At 45.4% G+C, this 18,047-nt stretch overlaps 1 protein-coding gene across 2 annotated transcripts in view; it reads right to left on the reverse strand.

The window, feature by feature from the left end:
• Positions 1 to 2,810: 2,810 nt before the first annotated feature.
• The window catches only part of LOC147122216 (uncharacterized), a 51,983-nt gene continuing 36,746 nt past the window's right edge, over positions 2,811 to 18,047 (reverse strand). For both annotated transcript variants that reach the window (XM_085983133.1, XM_085983132.1), the window contains exons 10-12: positions 10,658 to 10,731; positions 8,119 to 8,288; positions 2,811 to 3,094 (exon numbers count right to left, since the gene is read on the reverse strand). In XM_085983133.1, coding sequence (XP_085839259.1) covers positions 2,829 to 3,094; positions 8,119 to 8,288; positions 10,658 to 10,731 — 510 coding nt within the window. In that variant the 3' untranslated portion in view covers positions 2,811 to 2,828. The remainder of the gene's footprint in view (positions 3,095 to 8,118; positions 8,289 to 10,657; positions 10,732 to 18,047) is intronic.

Raw genomic sequence — 18,047 nt, forward strand, 5'->3', positions numbered from 1 at the left:
AACATGGTGAATGGAGACTTCTTATGTGACCCTTAGGAATGGTTGTGTATTAAGAAATTCATACTGAAATCTTAAGCGGGGAGGGATATAGTAATCTGGGATGTTATGATTAAAGTTATCCACCAGGTGGTGCTGTAGCCAATGCTGCTGCTAAGGTCAGGGGTTGCTTCCTGTTAAGGTCAGGGGTTAGCTTCCTGCTAAGGTTAGCAAGGGTGCAATGCCTGGAAGAAGGCCTGCCTGGTTGTCTCGCAGTCGTTCAATAAAGCACTCGTATTAATCCTCATACCTCGCCTCTTCGAGTTCCTTGTCTCACTACATGGATTTATCACAGGGTTCATTGTTTTAAGGTAGGCTTTTGAAGACTCCCTGCCATAGTAAAATCTTTAAATCATTCTCTCCACTAATTAGGAAATGGAATGATAAGCACAAGAAGATTTTGCTGCAATCCCAGACTGGACAGTTGGGCCTGATAGCTGCTAAACAAAAGTTCACTTGCAAGCCAGAAATTCTGACTTAATACATAGAAATACATAGATGTTACAACATGGAATCAAGGCCATTCGGCCAAATTACACTGTGTCTGCATTTACCCTCCAAGCGAGCAAATAGTTCTAAATCACACTTAGCTACCCTGTTCCCATATCTGTTAAATCCTTTTTCTTTTATCCATCCACCCATCAAATCTTATTTTGAATGGTGGCTTGGGGGTAATTTTAACATGTGGGAGTGGGTCCGGGTGGGGAGGTTAAATGGACAAAAATTGCAAGCGTGTCGGGAAGCCGGCTTCAACCCGCTGACTTCTGGATTTTACTGAGGTGGGACAAGGGCAGGCAGCCAACCTGCTCCCAGGAGGTGGGTTGGCATTTTAAATATGTTAATTAGGCTGGAAGCCTCGGATTTAACCTGCTTTGCAAGTTTTACTTTGGCCAGCCGTGTTTCCGGGGTAACCTGGCAACTGCAGCGAGGTGAGGATATCTTTGGGGAGCACTCCTTCTGGTGCAGGAGGAGCACGAGTGCTTCCTCCCGGCCCCCAAGCTCCCCCACCATCAAACCCCCTCCCCCCTATTCAAGCCACCACCGGGATTGGAACGGCCCCCCCAGGTTGGGAATCGGACCTACCAGGTCCTGTGGACTCCTCCAGGCTGCTCCCCGCCCGACTGGAAGCTAAGTCTGTCAATCAGGCTGACTTCTAGGCAGGGACTCTGTCTCTGGCAGAAGACTCACGCTGTGGAGATAAATCTCCATAGCGTGTGGGGAAACCAAGACTTCCGGATTTCCCGCGGGCTGTCGAACCCCCCCCCGCTCCCCCCCCCCCCCGCTCCCAGCGCATCGGGAAGTAAAAAGTCCCCCCTTAGTTTCTGCCTCAACCACTAACCGTGGAAATTAATTCCACAACTTCACAACTCTCTCTGTAAAGAGTTTTCTCCTGGCCTCTGTTCATTTAACTTTATATCTATAGCACCTTGTTCTTCACCCCTCAACTACTGGAGATGGTCTGCTTCTATCTATTCTGTCCCATCCTTTCATAATTTTAAACACTTCTATAATATCACCTCGTAATCTGTCTGGAAAAAAAAATGATCACGTCTTTCTTTGTATTTTTTCCCCCTTTTACCAGGCAACATCCTAGTGAATCTGTGGCGTACCCATTGTAAAGCATGAATGTTCTTTCTATAATGTGGAGCTCAATTCTGCAAACAGTACTCTAACTGATATTATTAAGCTTTATATAGCCTCATCATTACCTCTTGGCTTTCATATTCTATACCTCTTGAGATAAAACCTAGAAATCCATTAGCCTTTTTTGGGAACTAAGGGATATGGGGACAGTGCGGGAAGGTAGAGTTGAGGTAGAAAATCAGCCATGTTCATATTGAATGGCGGAGCAGGCTCAAAGGGCTGAATGGCCTACTCCTACTCCTAATTCTTATGTTCTTAAACAGATTTATCAACCTGAGGTGATGCCTTAAATGTCCTGTGAAGCTGTATTCCCAAATCCTTCTATTCCTCCACCGCACCGAGCCTACTTGCATTCAGAGCATAATTATTGCTGTTACTTTTTAAAACTGAAATGCAGCATCTCACACTCACTCATTTAATTCCATGTGACACTTTTTAGCCTATCTCTCATTTTATATCTCCTTGCATCTTCCTTTGGTCTTCTGATGAATTAGCCATGCCTCCTTAAACGTTGAAAATGACCACCCAGTTTTGGGTGTCTGTAGTGAGATAATATGCAAATGATGGAAATTCATCTATTGGTTCCTAGCACCCAGTATTGCTACAGATGGTGCAGCAGCCATTTAAAATTTAGTTGTCCCAAAAGCTTATGCAGATCATTGCTCTTTACTCCTAAATATCAATTAAAAAAAATGTTAAAGTTTTAATTTTCAAAAGCAGCACAGAGGCTGCCAGTAATGCTATTCTGAGGTAAGTTTCAGAGGCCCTCCATAGCCGACTTCAACACCCCCGCTCTCCCCCCCACCCCAGGCAGAGGCTGGGGAACACACCAAAAACATTTAAATGGCCCTGAGACTGGACGATTGTCTGGTGTCTCATCATACTCAAACTGTGCTCTAATTATATTAAAGTTCAATATTTTTCTACTGTCTCCGCCATTGTCCCCTTGTACCATGTGAAACAATGGGCGGGACGATGCAGCTCAGGTCTGCTCAACTCTGGTCACATTGAAAATGCTAAACTGGTGCAGCTGGAGATTGTTCAACAATACAATAATTCTTTTAAAAATGTTTAACTGTTGGATTATTGGAAGTAGAATTGCATTGTCAATGATTCTCTTACCACTAATGTGGAGATGTAAAGCTCCTTTAATTCATTTTAGAAATATGAGTTAATTGCACCTCAGTTTGGTTACTGTGTGAATATACAGTAGAAATCCTCTTTCTGCCCATTCTGTGCTGTTGAAAATTGGGAGGAGCATGCATGGGGTCTGACTTGCATGGTAAAGAGCACTGTGAATCAACGTTGCAAGATCCTGTGAAGCAACTATCAGCTGATACAATGGAAACTGATTTGCCAGTCTCCTTTCTTGGTTGGTATTTCAGTGGAAGCTTCTTACACGAACCAGTAGCCTCTGAAAGCAAGAATTGAAATACATATTATGCAAGTCATTTTCCCTTCCTCCTACTGCAATCCCTCACCTTCCCCACAAACATTTAACGGTCTCTTACATTTATCAAGCCATCATTATTTTCCTGAGATTTCAATCCTCCAATACAGTTTTCACGATATTTTTCAATTTAAAGCAAGCAGATTTTCATTTCTAGTGTGTCTTAATCAAGTCATAGAGTCATAGAGTCATAACGGCACAGAAGGAGGCCATTCGGCCCATCAAGTCTGTGTCGGCTCTCTGTGGAGCAATCCAGTCAGTCCCATTCCCCTGTTCTATCCCCGTAGCCCTGCAAGTTTATCTCCCTCAAGTGCCTATCCAGTCTCTCCTTGAAAACATTGTGTGTCTCCGCTTCCACCACTTCCGTTGGCAGCAAGTTCCAGGTCCTCACCACTCGCTGCGTAAAAAAGTTTTCCCTCACATCCCCCCTGTATCTCTTGCCCAAAACCTTAAACCTGTGTCCCCTAGTCCTTATACCATCAACTAGTGGGAACAGCCTTTCCCTGTCTAGCCTATCCAAACCCGTCATAATCTTGTACACCTCTATCAAATCACCCCTCAACCTCCTTTGCTCTAATGAAAACAAATCCAGCTTCTCCAACCTGTCCTTGTAGCTAAGATCACCCATCTCTGGAACCATTCTGGTAAATCTCCTCTGCACCCTCTCGAGGGCCTTCACATCCTTCCTAAAGTGTGGTGACCAGAACTGGATGCAATACTCCAGTTGTGGCCTAACCTTTATAAAGGTTCTGCATAACTTCTCTACTTTTGTACTCAATATTTCTATTTATGAAGCCCATAATCCCATTTGCTTTGCTAACCACTCTCTCAATATGTCCCACCACCTTCAGGGACCTATGCACATTAACTTCCAGGTCCCTCTGTCCCTGCACACTCTGTAAAACTGTGCCATTAAGTGTATATTGCTTCTCCCTGTTCCTTCTGCCAAAATGCATTACCTCACACTTCTCTGTATTAAATTTCATCTGCCACTTGTCTGCCCATTCTGCTAGCCTTTCTATGTCCTGTTGCAGTTGATTGGTATCATCCTCACTGTTTGCCACACCCCCAAGTTTGGTGTCATCGGCAAATTTAGAAATTCTACACTGTATTCCAATATCTAGTTCATTTATATATCAAAAAAAGCAGTGGCCCCAGCACTGACCCTTGGGGAACACCACTGTCTATCATCCTCCAGTCTGAAAAACAGCCATTTACCACAACTCGCTTTTTTCTGTCCTTAAGCCAATTCCTTATCCAAGCTGCCACTGACCCACTTATTCCATGAGCCTCAATTTTGTTAACCAGCCTTCTATGTGGTACTTTGTCAAACACCTTCCAAAAATCCATGTAGACAACACCCATTGCATTCCCTTCATCAATCCTCTCTGTTACTTCATCAAAAAGATTAGTCAAACATAATCTGCCTTTTACAAACCCATGTTGGCTCGCCTTAATTAAATTAAACCTCTCCAAGTCCCCGTTAATTTTTTCCTTGATTATTGATTCCAAAACTTTACCCACCACTGATGTTAAACTGACCAGCCTGTAGTTATTAGGATTGTCCTTACACCCTTTCTTGAACAATGGTGTCACATTTGCCACTTTCCTCAGGCACCTGCCCCACATCTAGGGAAGATTGGAAAATTATGGCAAGCCCTTCTGCTGTCTCCTCCCCCACTTCCCTTAACAACCTGGGATGCAAGCCATCTGGACCAGGCGACTCTAAGCATACCCAGCCTTTCTAATACATCCTGTCTATCAATTTTCACCCCTTCCATTGCTTCTACCTTTTCCACTTCTACTGCTATTTTGTCAGCATCCACCTCCTTAGTAAACACCGAAACAAAGCACTCATTGAGTATTCTAGCCTTGCCCTGCGCCTCTAAGCATATATCACCTTCTTTGTCTCTAATAGGCCCCACCCTGCCTCTTACTACCCACTTACTGTTTACATGCCAGTAGAAGATTTTTGGGTTTCCTTTTACGTTAACCGCCATTCTACTCTCATATTCTCTCTTTGCCAATCTTATTTTCAGTTTCAAATCCCCTCTCAACTTATTGTATTTGGTCTGGTTCTCCCTTGAAGAATTCATCTGATATGCATCATGCACCCTCTTTTGTTTCATCATCTTCTCCCTCGTCATCCAAGGAGCCCTTGCTTTGGTTCCCTTACCCTTCCCTCTTGTTGGAATGTACCTAGCCTGTACTTGGAACATCTCCTCCTTAAAGATCACCCATTGTTCCATTACAGTTCTTCGTGTCAGTCTTTGGTTCCATTTTACCCTGGCTAGATCCTTTCGCATCCCATTGAAGTTAGCCCTATTCCAGTTTAGAAGTTCCACTCTAGATTGTTCCTTGCTCCTCTCCATTGCTAATCTAAATCTTATGATACGATGAACACTCGTACCCAAGTGTTCTCCCACATACATTTGGCCGACCTGGCCCACCTCATTCCCAGCACCAGATGCAGCAATGCCTCCTTCCTAGTTGGACCAAGAACATATTGGTCAAGGAAATTCTCCTGAACACATTTCAGAAATTCCTCCTCCTCCTTTCCCTTTACCCTAACATTATCCCAGTCGATATTTGGGTAATTAAAGTCCCCCAATATCACCACTCCATAACTCTTGCATAACTGTGATTTCCCTGCAGATTTGCTCCTCTACCTCCCTCTCAATATTTGGAGGCCTATAGAATACCCACAATAGCGTGATCATACCCTTTTTGCTCCTCAACTCTAACCAAATGGATTCTGTCCTGGTCCCCTCAAGAACATCCCTCCTTTCCAATGCTACAATGTATTCCTTAATCAGCACTGCCACCCCACCTCCCTTTTTTCCTTCCCTATCTTTTCTGAACACCTTGTACCCTTGAATATTAAGTGCCCAGTCCTCACCCTTTTTAAGCCACGTTTCCGTTATTGCCACAACATCATATTGCCACACGGCTAATTTTACTTGTAGCTCACCAACCTTATTCACCACACTTTGTGCCTTTATGTACATGCATTATAAACCCACTTTTGAATTTTTAGTAGTCTTTCTTAGTCTGCTCCTATCTAATATGGTACTACTACTGCCTCTAGTACTATCTTCTCTAGTACTATCCAACACACTCACTCTTTTATGCACCTTATTCCTCTTTTCTACTCCTATATGCTGGTGCCATCCCCCTGCCAAGCTAGTTTAAACCCTCCCCAACAGCACTAACAAACCTCCCCGCGAGAATATTGGTCCCGGCTCTGTTGAGATGTAACCCACCTGGCTTGTACAGGTCCCACCTTCCCCAGAAATGGTCCCAATGCCTCAGGAATCGAAAGCCCTCTCTCCTGCACCATCTCGCCAGCCACGCATTCATCTGTTCTATCCTCCTATTCCTGTACTCACTAGCACGTGGCACCGGGAATAATCCGGAGATTATTACCTTTGAGGTCCTGCTTTTTAATCTCTCTCCTAGCTCCCTAAACTCTGCCTGCAGGACCTCATCCCTCTTTCTGCCTATGTCATTGGTACCAATATGGACAACGACCTCTGGCTGTTCACCCTACCCCCTCAGAGTGTCCTGCATTCGCTCAGTGATATCCTTGACCCTGGCACCAGGGAGGCAACATACCATCCTGGAGTCACGTCTATGGTCGCAGAAACGCCTGTCTGCTCCCCTAACTATTGAATCCCCTACCACTACTTTTCCTTTTCCCTCATTAGGTCCCTGCATGCCATGCACATCCCCCAACTAAGGGCAGAGGTAGGCTACCTGTATCCAAGTTTCTGTCTGTTCCACTTTGTAATTAGTTGCAAGGAGGTACACAAGACATGGCTAGGCTGGCTTATCCAATGATTTTTCCTCCCTACTCTTTGCAAAGAAACATCTTGCCTGTGTTTCCTTTCTTCCAACAGCCTAACCGAGATCTGGAACTCGGTGTGTGGGGAACTGACTGAGCTGGCAATCCACTACTCCACGGCACCACCTAGATGGTAAACATTTTTATCTATTTGTATTGAGTAAGTTTCATGCTCAGAGGAGCATCCCCTCTATACCAATGTGGTATTTTTAAGGCAAGACCAAAAACTTCTGTCAAATTATTAGCGTTTTGTGTTCTGGGTTTGTGCTCACAAGGAACTGGGTTGAAAGTGCCCAAGCTCCTTTCATATGGAATTCTTATATCTGGTGAAAATGGACACTTCTTGGGTTGGGGACTGTTCTTTAGGTTGGGTGCATACATGTGAATGCTTAATACATTCTTTAGACACCAATATCCCTTAGTTTGACAAATACAAAATTTAAAATCTAGAACCATTAGCACAGGGTAAAGTCCTGATGCTGTTGGTGGGGGTGGGGGGTTGCAGTGGGGGTGGGGGGTTGCGGTGGGGATCACATACTAAGTTGGAAGAAGTATTAGGGGAACTGGCTGAAAGTGTGGTCAGAGAGGTAGGCTTTGAGGTGGTTTTCAAAGATGAAGAAAGAGATATAAGCAAGGCAGATCGGCTGAGAAATGGAATTCCAGATTGCATTGTGGGGGAAGGCTCTGCTATCGTAGATTGAGCATAAAGGTGGGGTCGCAAGCAGGTCAGGATTGGAAGATCAAGGCGTACAGGTTGGGATATAGGGAGGACTGGAAGATATTGCAGAGATAAGGTAGTGCAAGGTCATGGAGGGATTTGTAGATGAGGATGCGAATGAGAGTTTTTAAATCAATGTGCTGTGGGATCCAGAAACAGGTCAACAAGCACAAGGGTGACAGGTGAGTGTGATAGGATGTAGGCATTGATGGGTTGAGGCAGGTACAAAAGTCTAAGTTAGTAGTCTTTGTGTTAGACCAGATAATGTAGATTCAAACTCATAAAGATCAAGGATGTGCATTGTCATGTTCAGTCTAAAGAAGCTGCTGGGAAGGGGGATGAAATTGAGGGCAATGGTGCAGAATTTTTGGCAGAAGCAAGCACCAAAATATTTTTAAATTTTTTTTAAAACTTATCTCTCTGTACTTTTTACCACTGCTCCTCTGTACCCAGATGTCTCTGGGGAGCCACTTTTCCATGCTTCGATACACTTCTCCTGAAAGGACGATGCACTGTCTGGCCGCCTGTGCATATTGTGGATGAGTAAAGTACAATGTTCATTGCACCAGTTCCCTGTAGTATACTTCATTATGTACCTGTCCACAATATACAGTACCACATAAGAGAAATGTCAATTTGCCTTTATTGTACCAACTTTAGCCTGGGATTAAAATTCCTGTTTTATCCCCCATATATAATTTATGAAAATAAATTATAGCTCCAGTCCCAATGTGACTTTCCTAGATGCTGTAATCACAAGAGTCATGATTTTTCTTGTGCTGTTTAGGTTTTGGTGTTAAATATTATGGGCTGGAATTATTCCATGTGTTGCATAGCATCTGACTCCATGACCTAGAAAAACCAGCGCTGTGCGGACATCTAAGGCCTCAAAATGGCGGGCAGGAAGTGCGCGCACACTTCCGGCCAGAAATGTGCCACTTGCCATATTAGGTAATGGCAAACAAGAGCCGTCCTTTACCCACACCTGAAGTATCTGCATTTGCTAAAAAGTGGCCTAATACCTGCTTGAGGTTTCCTCCACAAGATTGGTTTGCCCTGAGGCAGCCCACGCCATCGCGGGCTGCACTTGGGGAAACCAGCACGAGGGATCACCTGCAACAAAGAATCTAAGGGGGAGAAATTCAGTTGGTTAGTGCCTCCCATTAGCGCCTTGAGGGGGGGGGGCACTAGGGGGTTAGCAACCGGGCACGGCGAATGCAGCGACGCCCGCGAACTTCAGTGCCGGTAACTCTTACTGCCTGGGCCTCTAGCACCTCGCAGATCATGACGTCATAAAGTGCGCAGCGCCCCGTTATAGCCCCGGATGTGAAATTGCCTCCCGCCTCCTGCTGTATCGCCGGGCGTGAACAACGACAGGAAGAGGAAGTGTTGTCAACTCGACTGGCCGCTTGGGGAGCGCTAATTAAAGGGAATGATTTTCAGGTAGGCCAACCTTTATTATTTGCTCCAGTCTGGTGCCTGCTCAAAGTTTTTGATGTTTCATTGCTGCAAGATGTCCGAGCCCTCCACTTTGAGAGAGTGCTTGGGGCTGTAATGGCAGTCTGCAGGTCGCCTTGCAAAGCAGAACTGACAACAAGTAGGTTGTGCACCATCACTGGCCCTTCCCTTTAAGCGAGGGAAGCAGCCTCTGATACCGTTTGCAATGCGCTCCAAATTGTTCAGAGCTCTGCCGCTACTGCCCTGCTCCCGGACTTTAGTGCTCTAAGAGAAGTGGTTCGCGCTTGATTTAGTGCTCCACTTCCCTCTTGGAGTGCTAAAGCTGAATTTCCAGGCAGGAGCGAATCATTAGAGCCTGGCGGTACTTTTACTACTTTTCAAAAGTTAGCGCCCCAAACGGGGCGATACCCAATTTCTAGCCCTTAAGCAACTTACCCGAATAAAGAGCAGGAATGCTCCACCTGGCCCCATATTTAACTGCTGTTCTCCACCCCCTAGCCTCCCTCCCCCCTGGCCTCCTCTCCCAACCTACGATCATGGAGAGGGGATGAAAGAACATTGACATGGAACATAAAAAATCTTGCAAATTAAGGAATACACATTAAAAAGTGGCACACCACTGTGGTATTTGCTGGAGCTGGGTATCTCACGCCCTGCCCCCTTTTATTCAATGTTTTGCCTCTCCTTTCAGCCCAAAAATTGTTTGTGCCGCAAATTTCTGGAAGTGTGAGCTGATAACAGCGAGATCAACAAGGCATCTGGGACCTTGGTGAATGATGGGACTAACAGTCTAGCTCCATAACCAATTACATTTATGGATAGAGAAAGAAACAGAGGAATGAAGGAGAAGGAAGTAGGATGAATTAGAGCCAAATTATGTATAGAAAGAGAAATAACGAGAGAGAAAGAAAGATTGGATTAAGAAAGAGAAAAAAATGAGACAAAAAGGAAATGTAAGAATTAAAAAAAAAAATGTACTTAAAAATTTTAAAAGCCTCTAAGAACAATTTACTACCTGCAAGAATGAGACTCCACAGTTTCAATTGTTCCATTTCTGGGCCAAAGAGGTTGAGTGGCATTGCAGGAACATAAACCTTGCCATTAAAAGAGTCCTTATGTTATTAAGTACCAGCCCGAACTTTGTACGGCACGTTTAATTCATTTTAACAGCGCATTGCAGCAATTTCTTGAAACGCACGGGGAGGTTGATAGTGAGCTCTAGTTTTTGCAAGGCTAAAGGGGGAGCTGTGCAAATCGTCCAGCAAGTTGTGGTGATTTGCAATTCACGGGGTGTCCCTTCCTTGCCACAAATTGCTGGCTTATTTAGACACTGATAACGGCGTGCGCATTGAACTTGCCTTTATTTTCCCAGCAAATTCTGGGCCAATATTTTAATTCTCAATTCTGGTTGAATCAGAGCTCAGAATTAAATTTCACACAATTTTGAGCTAAGGGCAGATTTTATTCATACAGCTAAGTCCACCATAAGAATTTACATTCACATTACCTTTCTTTACTTTTTGTCTGTTTATCATGTTTTTTAGATGTTCCAGAATTACCTATTGAGTCAGCAGGCACAACCTAAATGAGAAATTTAAGCTGATTAAATGCACTCATTCTCCCACTTACAGATACTCCCATACGTCTCCTCTCATTCCCAGAACACACTCTATATGCTTGTTGCAGTTGCTATATCACTGTCAGCAGATGGTAAATAAAATACTCGAAAGAATATTTAACTGTTCGGAAATACAAGCAAAATATGCTTTAATTTATCCCGTGTCGATTGGAGATGCAGAGCTGTTCAAACGGTTTCAACTGTAGCACGTAGTGTAACATTTCAACAAAAACAGCATCTTTCCAGATAAATTAATTTTGTATTACGTTGTATGAAGAAACAAAGCATAAAATGAGACCATCAATCCTTCCCTTCTACAAACCATGTACAATCTAGCTATTGTGGATTCTATTCCACCTATTGAATCTTCTGAAGGAAAGTTCTACATCAATATTCCCTGAACATCAATGGTAACCATACAGAAAATAGGGACCATTAGCCTAGTGTCCTCTCATGGAACATCCTGAGCAGAAGTAAGGTGGTGTGTGATTGGCAGCCAAACAATAGGAAAAACAATTTCAAAACATGACACCAAATTGGGGGGTGCATTTAATACAGAGGAGGCTGCAGCAAAATACAGGAAGTTATTAATAAACTTGTAGAATTGGCGAGTAATTGGCAAATTAATTTCAATCTTGTTAAGTGTGAGGTAGCATATTAAGAATAAGGAGGCCATATACTCCTTGTAAAATAAGTGTCTAAATGGGGTAGAGGAAGATGTGGGTGAGGTTTTAAATGAATATTTTGCATCTGTGTTCACTATGGAGAAGGACGATGCAGGCATCGAAATCAGGCAGGGGGATTGTGATATATTGAACAAATTAGTGTTGAGAGGGAGGAGGAACTAGCGGTTTTAGTGGGCTTAAAAGTGGATAAATCCCCAGGCCCAGACAAGATGTATCCCAGGCGGCTGTGTGAGGCAAGGGAGGAGATTGCAGGGGCTCTGACACAAATTTTCAGAACCTCTCTGGCCACAGGGGAGGTGCCAGAGGACTGGAGGACAGCTAACTTAGTACCATTATTCAAGAAGGGTAGTAGGGATAAACCAGGAATTACAGGCCAGTGGGCCTAATATCAGTTGTTAGAAATTATTAGAAAAAATTCTGAGGGACAGAATTAGTCTCCACTTGGAGAGGCAAGGATTAATCAAGGATAGTCAGCATGGCTTTGTCAGGGGGAGATCATGTCTAACCAATTTGACTGAATTTTTCGAGGGGGTGACTAGGTGTGTGGATGAGGGTACTGCAGTTGATGTAGTCTACATGGACTTCAGTAAGGCTTTTGACAAAGTCCCGCATGGGAGACTGGTCAAGAAGGTAAGAGCCCATGGGATCCCGAGCAATTTGGCACATTGGATCCAAAATTGGCTTAGTGGCAGGAGGCAGAGGGTGATGGTCGAAGGTTGTTTTTGCGACTGGAGGCCTGTGTCCAGTGGTGTACCGCAGGGATCGGTGCTGGATCCTTTGCTGTTTGTAGTGTACATTAATTATTTAGATATGAATGTAGGAGGTATGATCAGTAAGTTCGTAGATGACATGAAAATTGGTGGAGTGGTAAATAGCGAGGAGGGAAGCCTCAGGCTACAGGACGATATAGACGGGTTGGTCAGATGGGCAGAACAGTGGCAAATGGAATTTAACCCTGAAAAGTGTGAGGTGATGCATTTTGGGAGGACTAACAAGGCAAGGGAATACATAATGAATGGTAGGACCATAGGAAGGGCAGAGGATCAGAGGGACCTTGGTGTGCATGTACATAGATCCCTGAAGGCAGCAGGACAGGTAGATAAGGTGGTTAAAAAGGCATATGGGATATTTGCCTTCATTAGCCGAGGCATAGAATATAAGAGCAGGGAGGTTATGATGGAGCTGTACAAAATGCTAGTTAGGCCACAGCTGGAATACTGTGTGCAGTTCTGGTCGCCACACGATAGGAAGGATGTGATTGCATTGGAGAGGGTGCAGAGGAGATTCACCAGGATTTTACCTGGGCTGGAGCGCTTCAGCTATGAAGAGAGACTGGGCAAGCTAGGGTTGTTTTCCTTAGAGCAGAGAAGGCTGAGGGGGGACCTGATTGAGGTGTCCAAAATTATGAGGGGCATAGATAGGTTAGATAGAAAGGAACTTTTCCCCTTAGTAGAGGGGTCAATAACCAGGGGGCATAGTTTCAAGGTAAGGGGCAGAAGGTTTAGAGGGGATTGAGGAAAAACTTTTTCACCCAGAGGATGGTTGGAATCTGGAACTCACTGCCTGAAAGGGTGGTAGAGGCAGGAACCCTCACAACATTCAAGAAGTATTTAGATGAGCACTTGAAACGCCATAGCATACAAGGCTATGGACCAAGTGCTGGAAAATGGGATTAGAATAGATAGGGCTTGATGGCCGGCGCGGACACGATGGGCCGAAGGGCCTCTTTCTGTGCTGTATAAATCTATGACTCTATGGGCTGGATTTTAATACTGGAGGCGTGTAGGAGGCGGGACTACAACTTTTGAGGTTGTAGTCCCGCCTCCATCGAGTTGTGGCCAACCCACTCGATTTTCACTTGATTGACCTTGTTGAGCCCACCCAGCGGGCTCTGCAGGTCAATTAAGGGCCACCCGGCAACAGGTGACATCACAGATTGATATTTCATCTGTCAAGAGCTTTTGACAGAGGAAATATCAGTGTTTGACAGCTCTTTGAAGCTGTCAAACACTGACAGTCTGTACTCTAAGTTAATTCCTTCCTCTCAGGCTGATTTAGAGATCTCTCCGGAACAGAAAGCTGAATGCTGCAACTTTTGACAGCTCGTGGCCATTCTGCTTTCTGTGCTGGTGAGATGAGGGACTCCCGAGACCTGAAGGAAGGAAAGCTGTAAAGGTAATTAAACTTCTTTAAACACTTTACACACACCAAACACACTTACCTCTGCACTCATGCACCCATCACTCACCTGAACACTGGACATCTCAAGCCCTTCCGCCCGATGGTCTGCCTCGCTAACTTGGTGTGGTTTGAAGCCGTCGGGAATCCCACACTTCAGGAATAAAAATAGGGATTAGGCTAAAAACTGCCTGTTAACTATCTGTTAACAGGCAGTTAATTGGCACTAATCCCCTTCCCGCCTCGGGGAGGCGGCTCCCAGCACAGGTCGGGTATCCGCCTCCTTTGAAACTGGCATGGAGGCGGGTTGGGGGCAGGATGGGTTTGTGCCCCCCGATTTCGCGATTTTAACCCCCCACATGCCTCCAATCCCGCCTCCACGGCCCAATGAAAATCCTGCCCTATGACTCTAGGAACAGAGGCATATGTGGGTACAGATTCACAAATCACTAAAAGTAGCAACGCAGGTTAATAAGGCCATAAAAAAAGCCACCAGAGCACTGGGGTCATTTCTAGAGGAATAGAATTGAAAAGCAAAGAAGTTATGTTAAACTTGTATGGAACTTTGGTTAGACCACACTTGGAGTACTATGAACAGTTCTGGTCTCCATATTATAAAAAGGATAGCGAGGCACTGGAGAAGTGCAAGAAAGATTTACTAGAATTAAACCAGAACTAAGAGGCTATACCTATCGGGAAAGATTGAACAGGCTGAGGCTCTTTTCTCTAGAAAAGAAAAGACTGAGGGGTGACCTGATAGAGGTCTTTAAGATTATGAGTGGGTTTGATAGGGTAGGGAAGATGTTTCCACTACAGGTGAGACCAGAACTAGGGGCCATAAACATAAGATAGTCACTAATAAATCCACTCGGGAATTCAGGAGAAACCTCTTTGCTGCCACAAGGAGTAGTTGAGGCAGAAAACATAAATGCATTTAAGGGGGAAGTTAAATAAGCACATGAGGGAGAAAGGAATAGAAGGATATGTTGCTGGGGTTAGATGAAGAATGGTCTGTTTCTGTGCTGTAAATACGCTGTAACTTTGCAATTTGTCAGTGAGAAAACCTGCTGTAGGTAGCCTAACCTGAATAAATCAGGATGAGCTCCAGCCATCTGGACCGTCAGTGAATAGGAGCTTACTTATTGGGAGTAGAGTACAAAGGTTTCTTTACCAAAGTGTGTGTTCGGTCTATAGTTAGGCACAGAGCCTCCATGTTCTCTGATGGAGCTACTGAAGTGCTTCTAGATGAATTCCGTCAGTTGAAGAAGGTTCAGATTGGTACATAGTGGTGCAGAGTCCCAAGGAGAGCTGCTCAGTAATAATGGAAGGAGGAGCCCAGTGCAGTCACTACCAATGTCATCACTCCATGCACAGCAACTCAGAAAAAGGTCAATAACCTTACCAGATTAGGCAAGTTAAGAGGAGCCAGCTACACCTCCCATGGATGTACTGTACAAAGCACGTCTGCCAGTCATAGTGACCTTTTCTCACCATTGTTAAAATGCTTCAATTGCTAACCATCAATACCCAGGAGGCAATGCTGTTCCCTTACCACCTCCAGCCTTCAACTGGAAGTGTTCCTTTACTCAGTGCCTTTCATGCAATCAGCCTACTGAAAACCTCAGATGGAATCCAATTGTTTAGTGCTTTCACCTGTCATGCCATGATGGGCTGCATGCTGACACTTGGGTTTTACAAGGAGAAGACAGCCCATAAAATAACAACAATAACAACCTGCATTTATACCGTGCCTTAAACTTAGTAAAACATCTCAAGATGCTTCACAGGAACATAATCAGATAAAAGTTGACACCAAGCCAAAGAAGGAGATATTAGGACAGTTAACCAAAAGCTTGGTCAAAGAGGTAGGTTTTAAGGAGCATCTTAAATGAGGAGAGAGGTCGGGAGACAGAGAGGTTTAGGGAGGGTCTTCCAATGATGGGGAGAAGGAAATGGGGAGGCACAAGAGGCCAGAGTTGGAGGAACACAGAGTTCTTGAAGGGTTGTAGAACTGGAGAAGGTAACAGATAGGGAGGAGCAAAGCCATGGAGGGATTTGAACACGCGGATGAGAATTTTTAAATTGAGGAGTTGGTGGACTAGGAGCTAATGTAGCTCAGTGAGCACAGGAGAGATGGGTGAATGGGATTTAGTGCGAGTTAGGATACGGGCAGCAGAGTTTATGGAAGGTGGATGATCGGACGCCGGCCAGGGGAGCATTGGAACGGTCGAGTCTGGAAGTAAGTGAAGCATGGATGAGGGTTTCAGCAGCAGATGGGCTGAGACAGGCGATATTTGTGATGGAGAGGATATGGTTCAGAAGCTCAGATCTGGTTCAGCCTAAGACAGTGGCTAGGGAGGGGTTGGAATCGATGGCTAGGGAATGGAGTGAGAACGGAGACAGGCGGCAGTGGATCCTCAAATACCCGCCCTCACACCCTCTACAAGGAGGATGCTCTCCAAATCTTCGGGAAGAAGGTGATAAAGGGTATCAGTGCGAAAGAAGGAGGTGGGCAAATGCCAGCTGACATCAATGCTGCAGTGTGTACTATCTAGAGGATGCAATGTAGCAAGTCCCCAAGACTTCTTCGACAGCAGCTCCCAAACCCGTGACCTCCAGCACCTGGGACAAGAGAAGCAGGTGCATGCAAACATCATCACAGATGAGGAGAAATTTCTTCACACAAAGGGTGGTGAATCTTTGGAATTCTCTACTCCAGAGGGCTGTGGATGTTCAGTTGAGTATAGTCAAGACAAAGATCGCTAGATTTTTGGATACTAAGGGCTCGATTTTACCAGGCCCGAGGAGGCGGGAATGGAGGCATGTGAGGTGTTAAAATCGCAAAAACTGGTGGGCGGGCCAGATCCCGCCTCCAAGCAATTTTTCCACATGCGAGTTTTCTGACACCGTCTCCATCCCGCCACCGAAGTGTGAGTGTCTGCGCTGGTGTTGGGTGCTCTGAATTCTGCTGACGCTGCGCCCTCAGAGGTTGCAGCTTCCTCTGAGGAGTCTGGAAGCTCAGGCTCTTCCTCCTGGACAGTGGGGATGGGGGCTCTCAATGGTCCTGTGGGGGAGTAAAGGAAAGAGTTAGAGATGTGAGGCCAAGGTTACATGCACATTGAATATTGCAGATGATCAAAAGTCAATCTGTTAGAGCATCAGAATCATTATCAGTGACTCATGCAATGTCAATGAGAGAGATGATAAACAATTCTGTCACCAGCTTGCTCTGATACACCCGTCTGTCCATCCCCCGCTTGCACATCCTCCTCCACTCCCATGATCTCCAGGGCCGCCTCCTCCCAGGGGGTGAGCTGGGCTACTGAGGGTGGCCCTCCTCCTGTCTTCGCTCTTTCCCTCTTATTGTGAGCTCTCTTTTCCTGCAATGAGGGAGACAAGTGGAGTTTGAGTGAGAATGAAGGAGTGAGTGTAGAGAATCCATAGCATAGATGCTTAGAAGGAGACAAAGATGGAGTGAGTTGGCAAGACCAAGGGCCCTCCCTGTGTGTTGTAAATTGTAATTGCATCACAGTGATAGGGAGTGTGAGGGCTGCAAAATCGAATAGTTAGGTGAATGTGACCATAGAGAGAGAGCGAATGGGTAAGGGTGCAGGGATGTCAGTGTCAAGTGGGATGTGGAGGAAGAGGTTGCCAAAGCTGAGTGCTGGTGATGAGAGGAGATGGGGATCAGATTGAGGGTGATGGGAAAGTCATACTCACTTTCCCAGTGTGCAGAAGGTCATGAAACCACTTCCTGCACTGCAGCCAGGTTCTGCGGCACATAGACATTGAATTGACCTCCTGGGCCATTTGCATCCACACAGCTTTAGTCTGCTGAGGAGGCTTTTTCCTCTCCGAGGAAGGGAAGAGCACCTCCTTATTGGATCTGGCTCCCTCCACCAGAGCTTGCAGGGTGGCTTCATCAAAGCGTGGAGCAGACTTTGGCCTGCTGCTGGACATCGTGGCTGAAATAAGGGTTTACAGCAATGGGCATGAAGTTTGTAGTCTCCAAAAGAAGCAAGGCTGCTTGCAGTCCTTAAATCCAGCAGCATTGATGACGTCATCGGAGGCGACTTTCAGGATGGAAAGACTAAGTGGGCCAGGGGTTCCCACACGCTGGGAATCAATTGGCCAATGAGGTGAAAATCGCATTTTCCCCCCACATCAAAGTGGAGTCGGGTGAATAACAGGAAAAAAGTGTCTGACACGTCCCCGGCCCGCCTCAATGATGAAATCGAGCCCTAAGGGAATCAAGGAATATGGGGATAGTGCGGGAAGGTGGAGTTGAGGTAGAAGATCAGCCATGATCTTATTGAATGACAGAGCAGGCTCAAAGGGCTGAATGGCCTAGTCCTGCTCCTATTTTTTATGTTCTTATGACCTCCAAGTTCCTCTCCAAGTCATACACCACCCTG

The sequence above is a fragment of the Somniosus microcephalus genome, chromosome 3, assembly GCF_052327205.1.
Source record: "Somniosus microcephalus isolate GS21.2 chromosome 3, FLI_Smic_1.0, whole genome shotgun sequence".
Classification (NCBI taxonomy): Eukaryota; Metazoa; Chordata; class Chondrichthyes; order Squaliformes; family Somniosidae; genus Somniosus; species Somniosus microcephalus.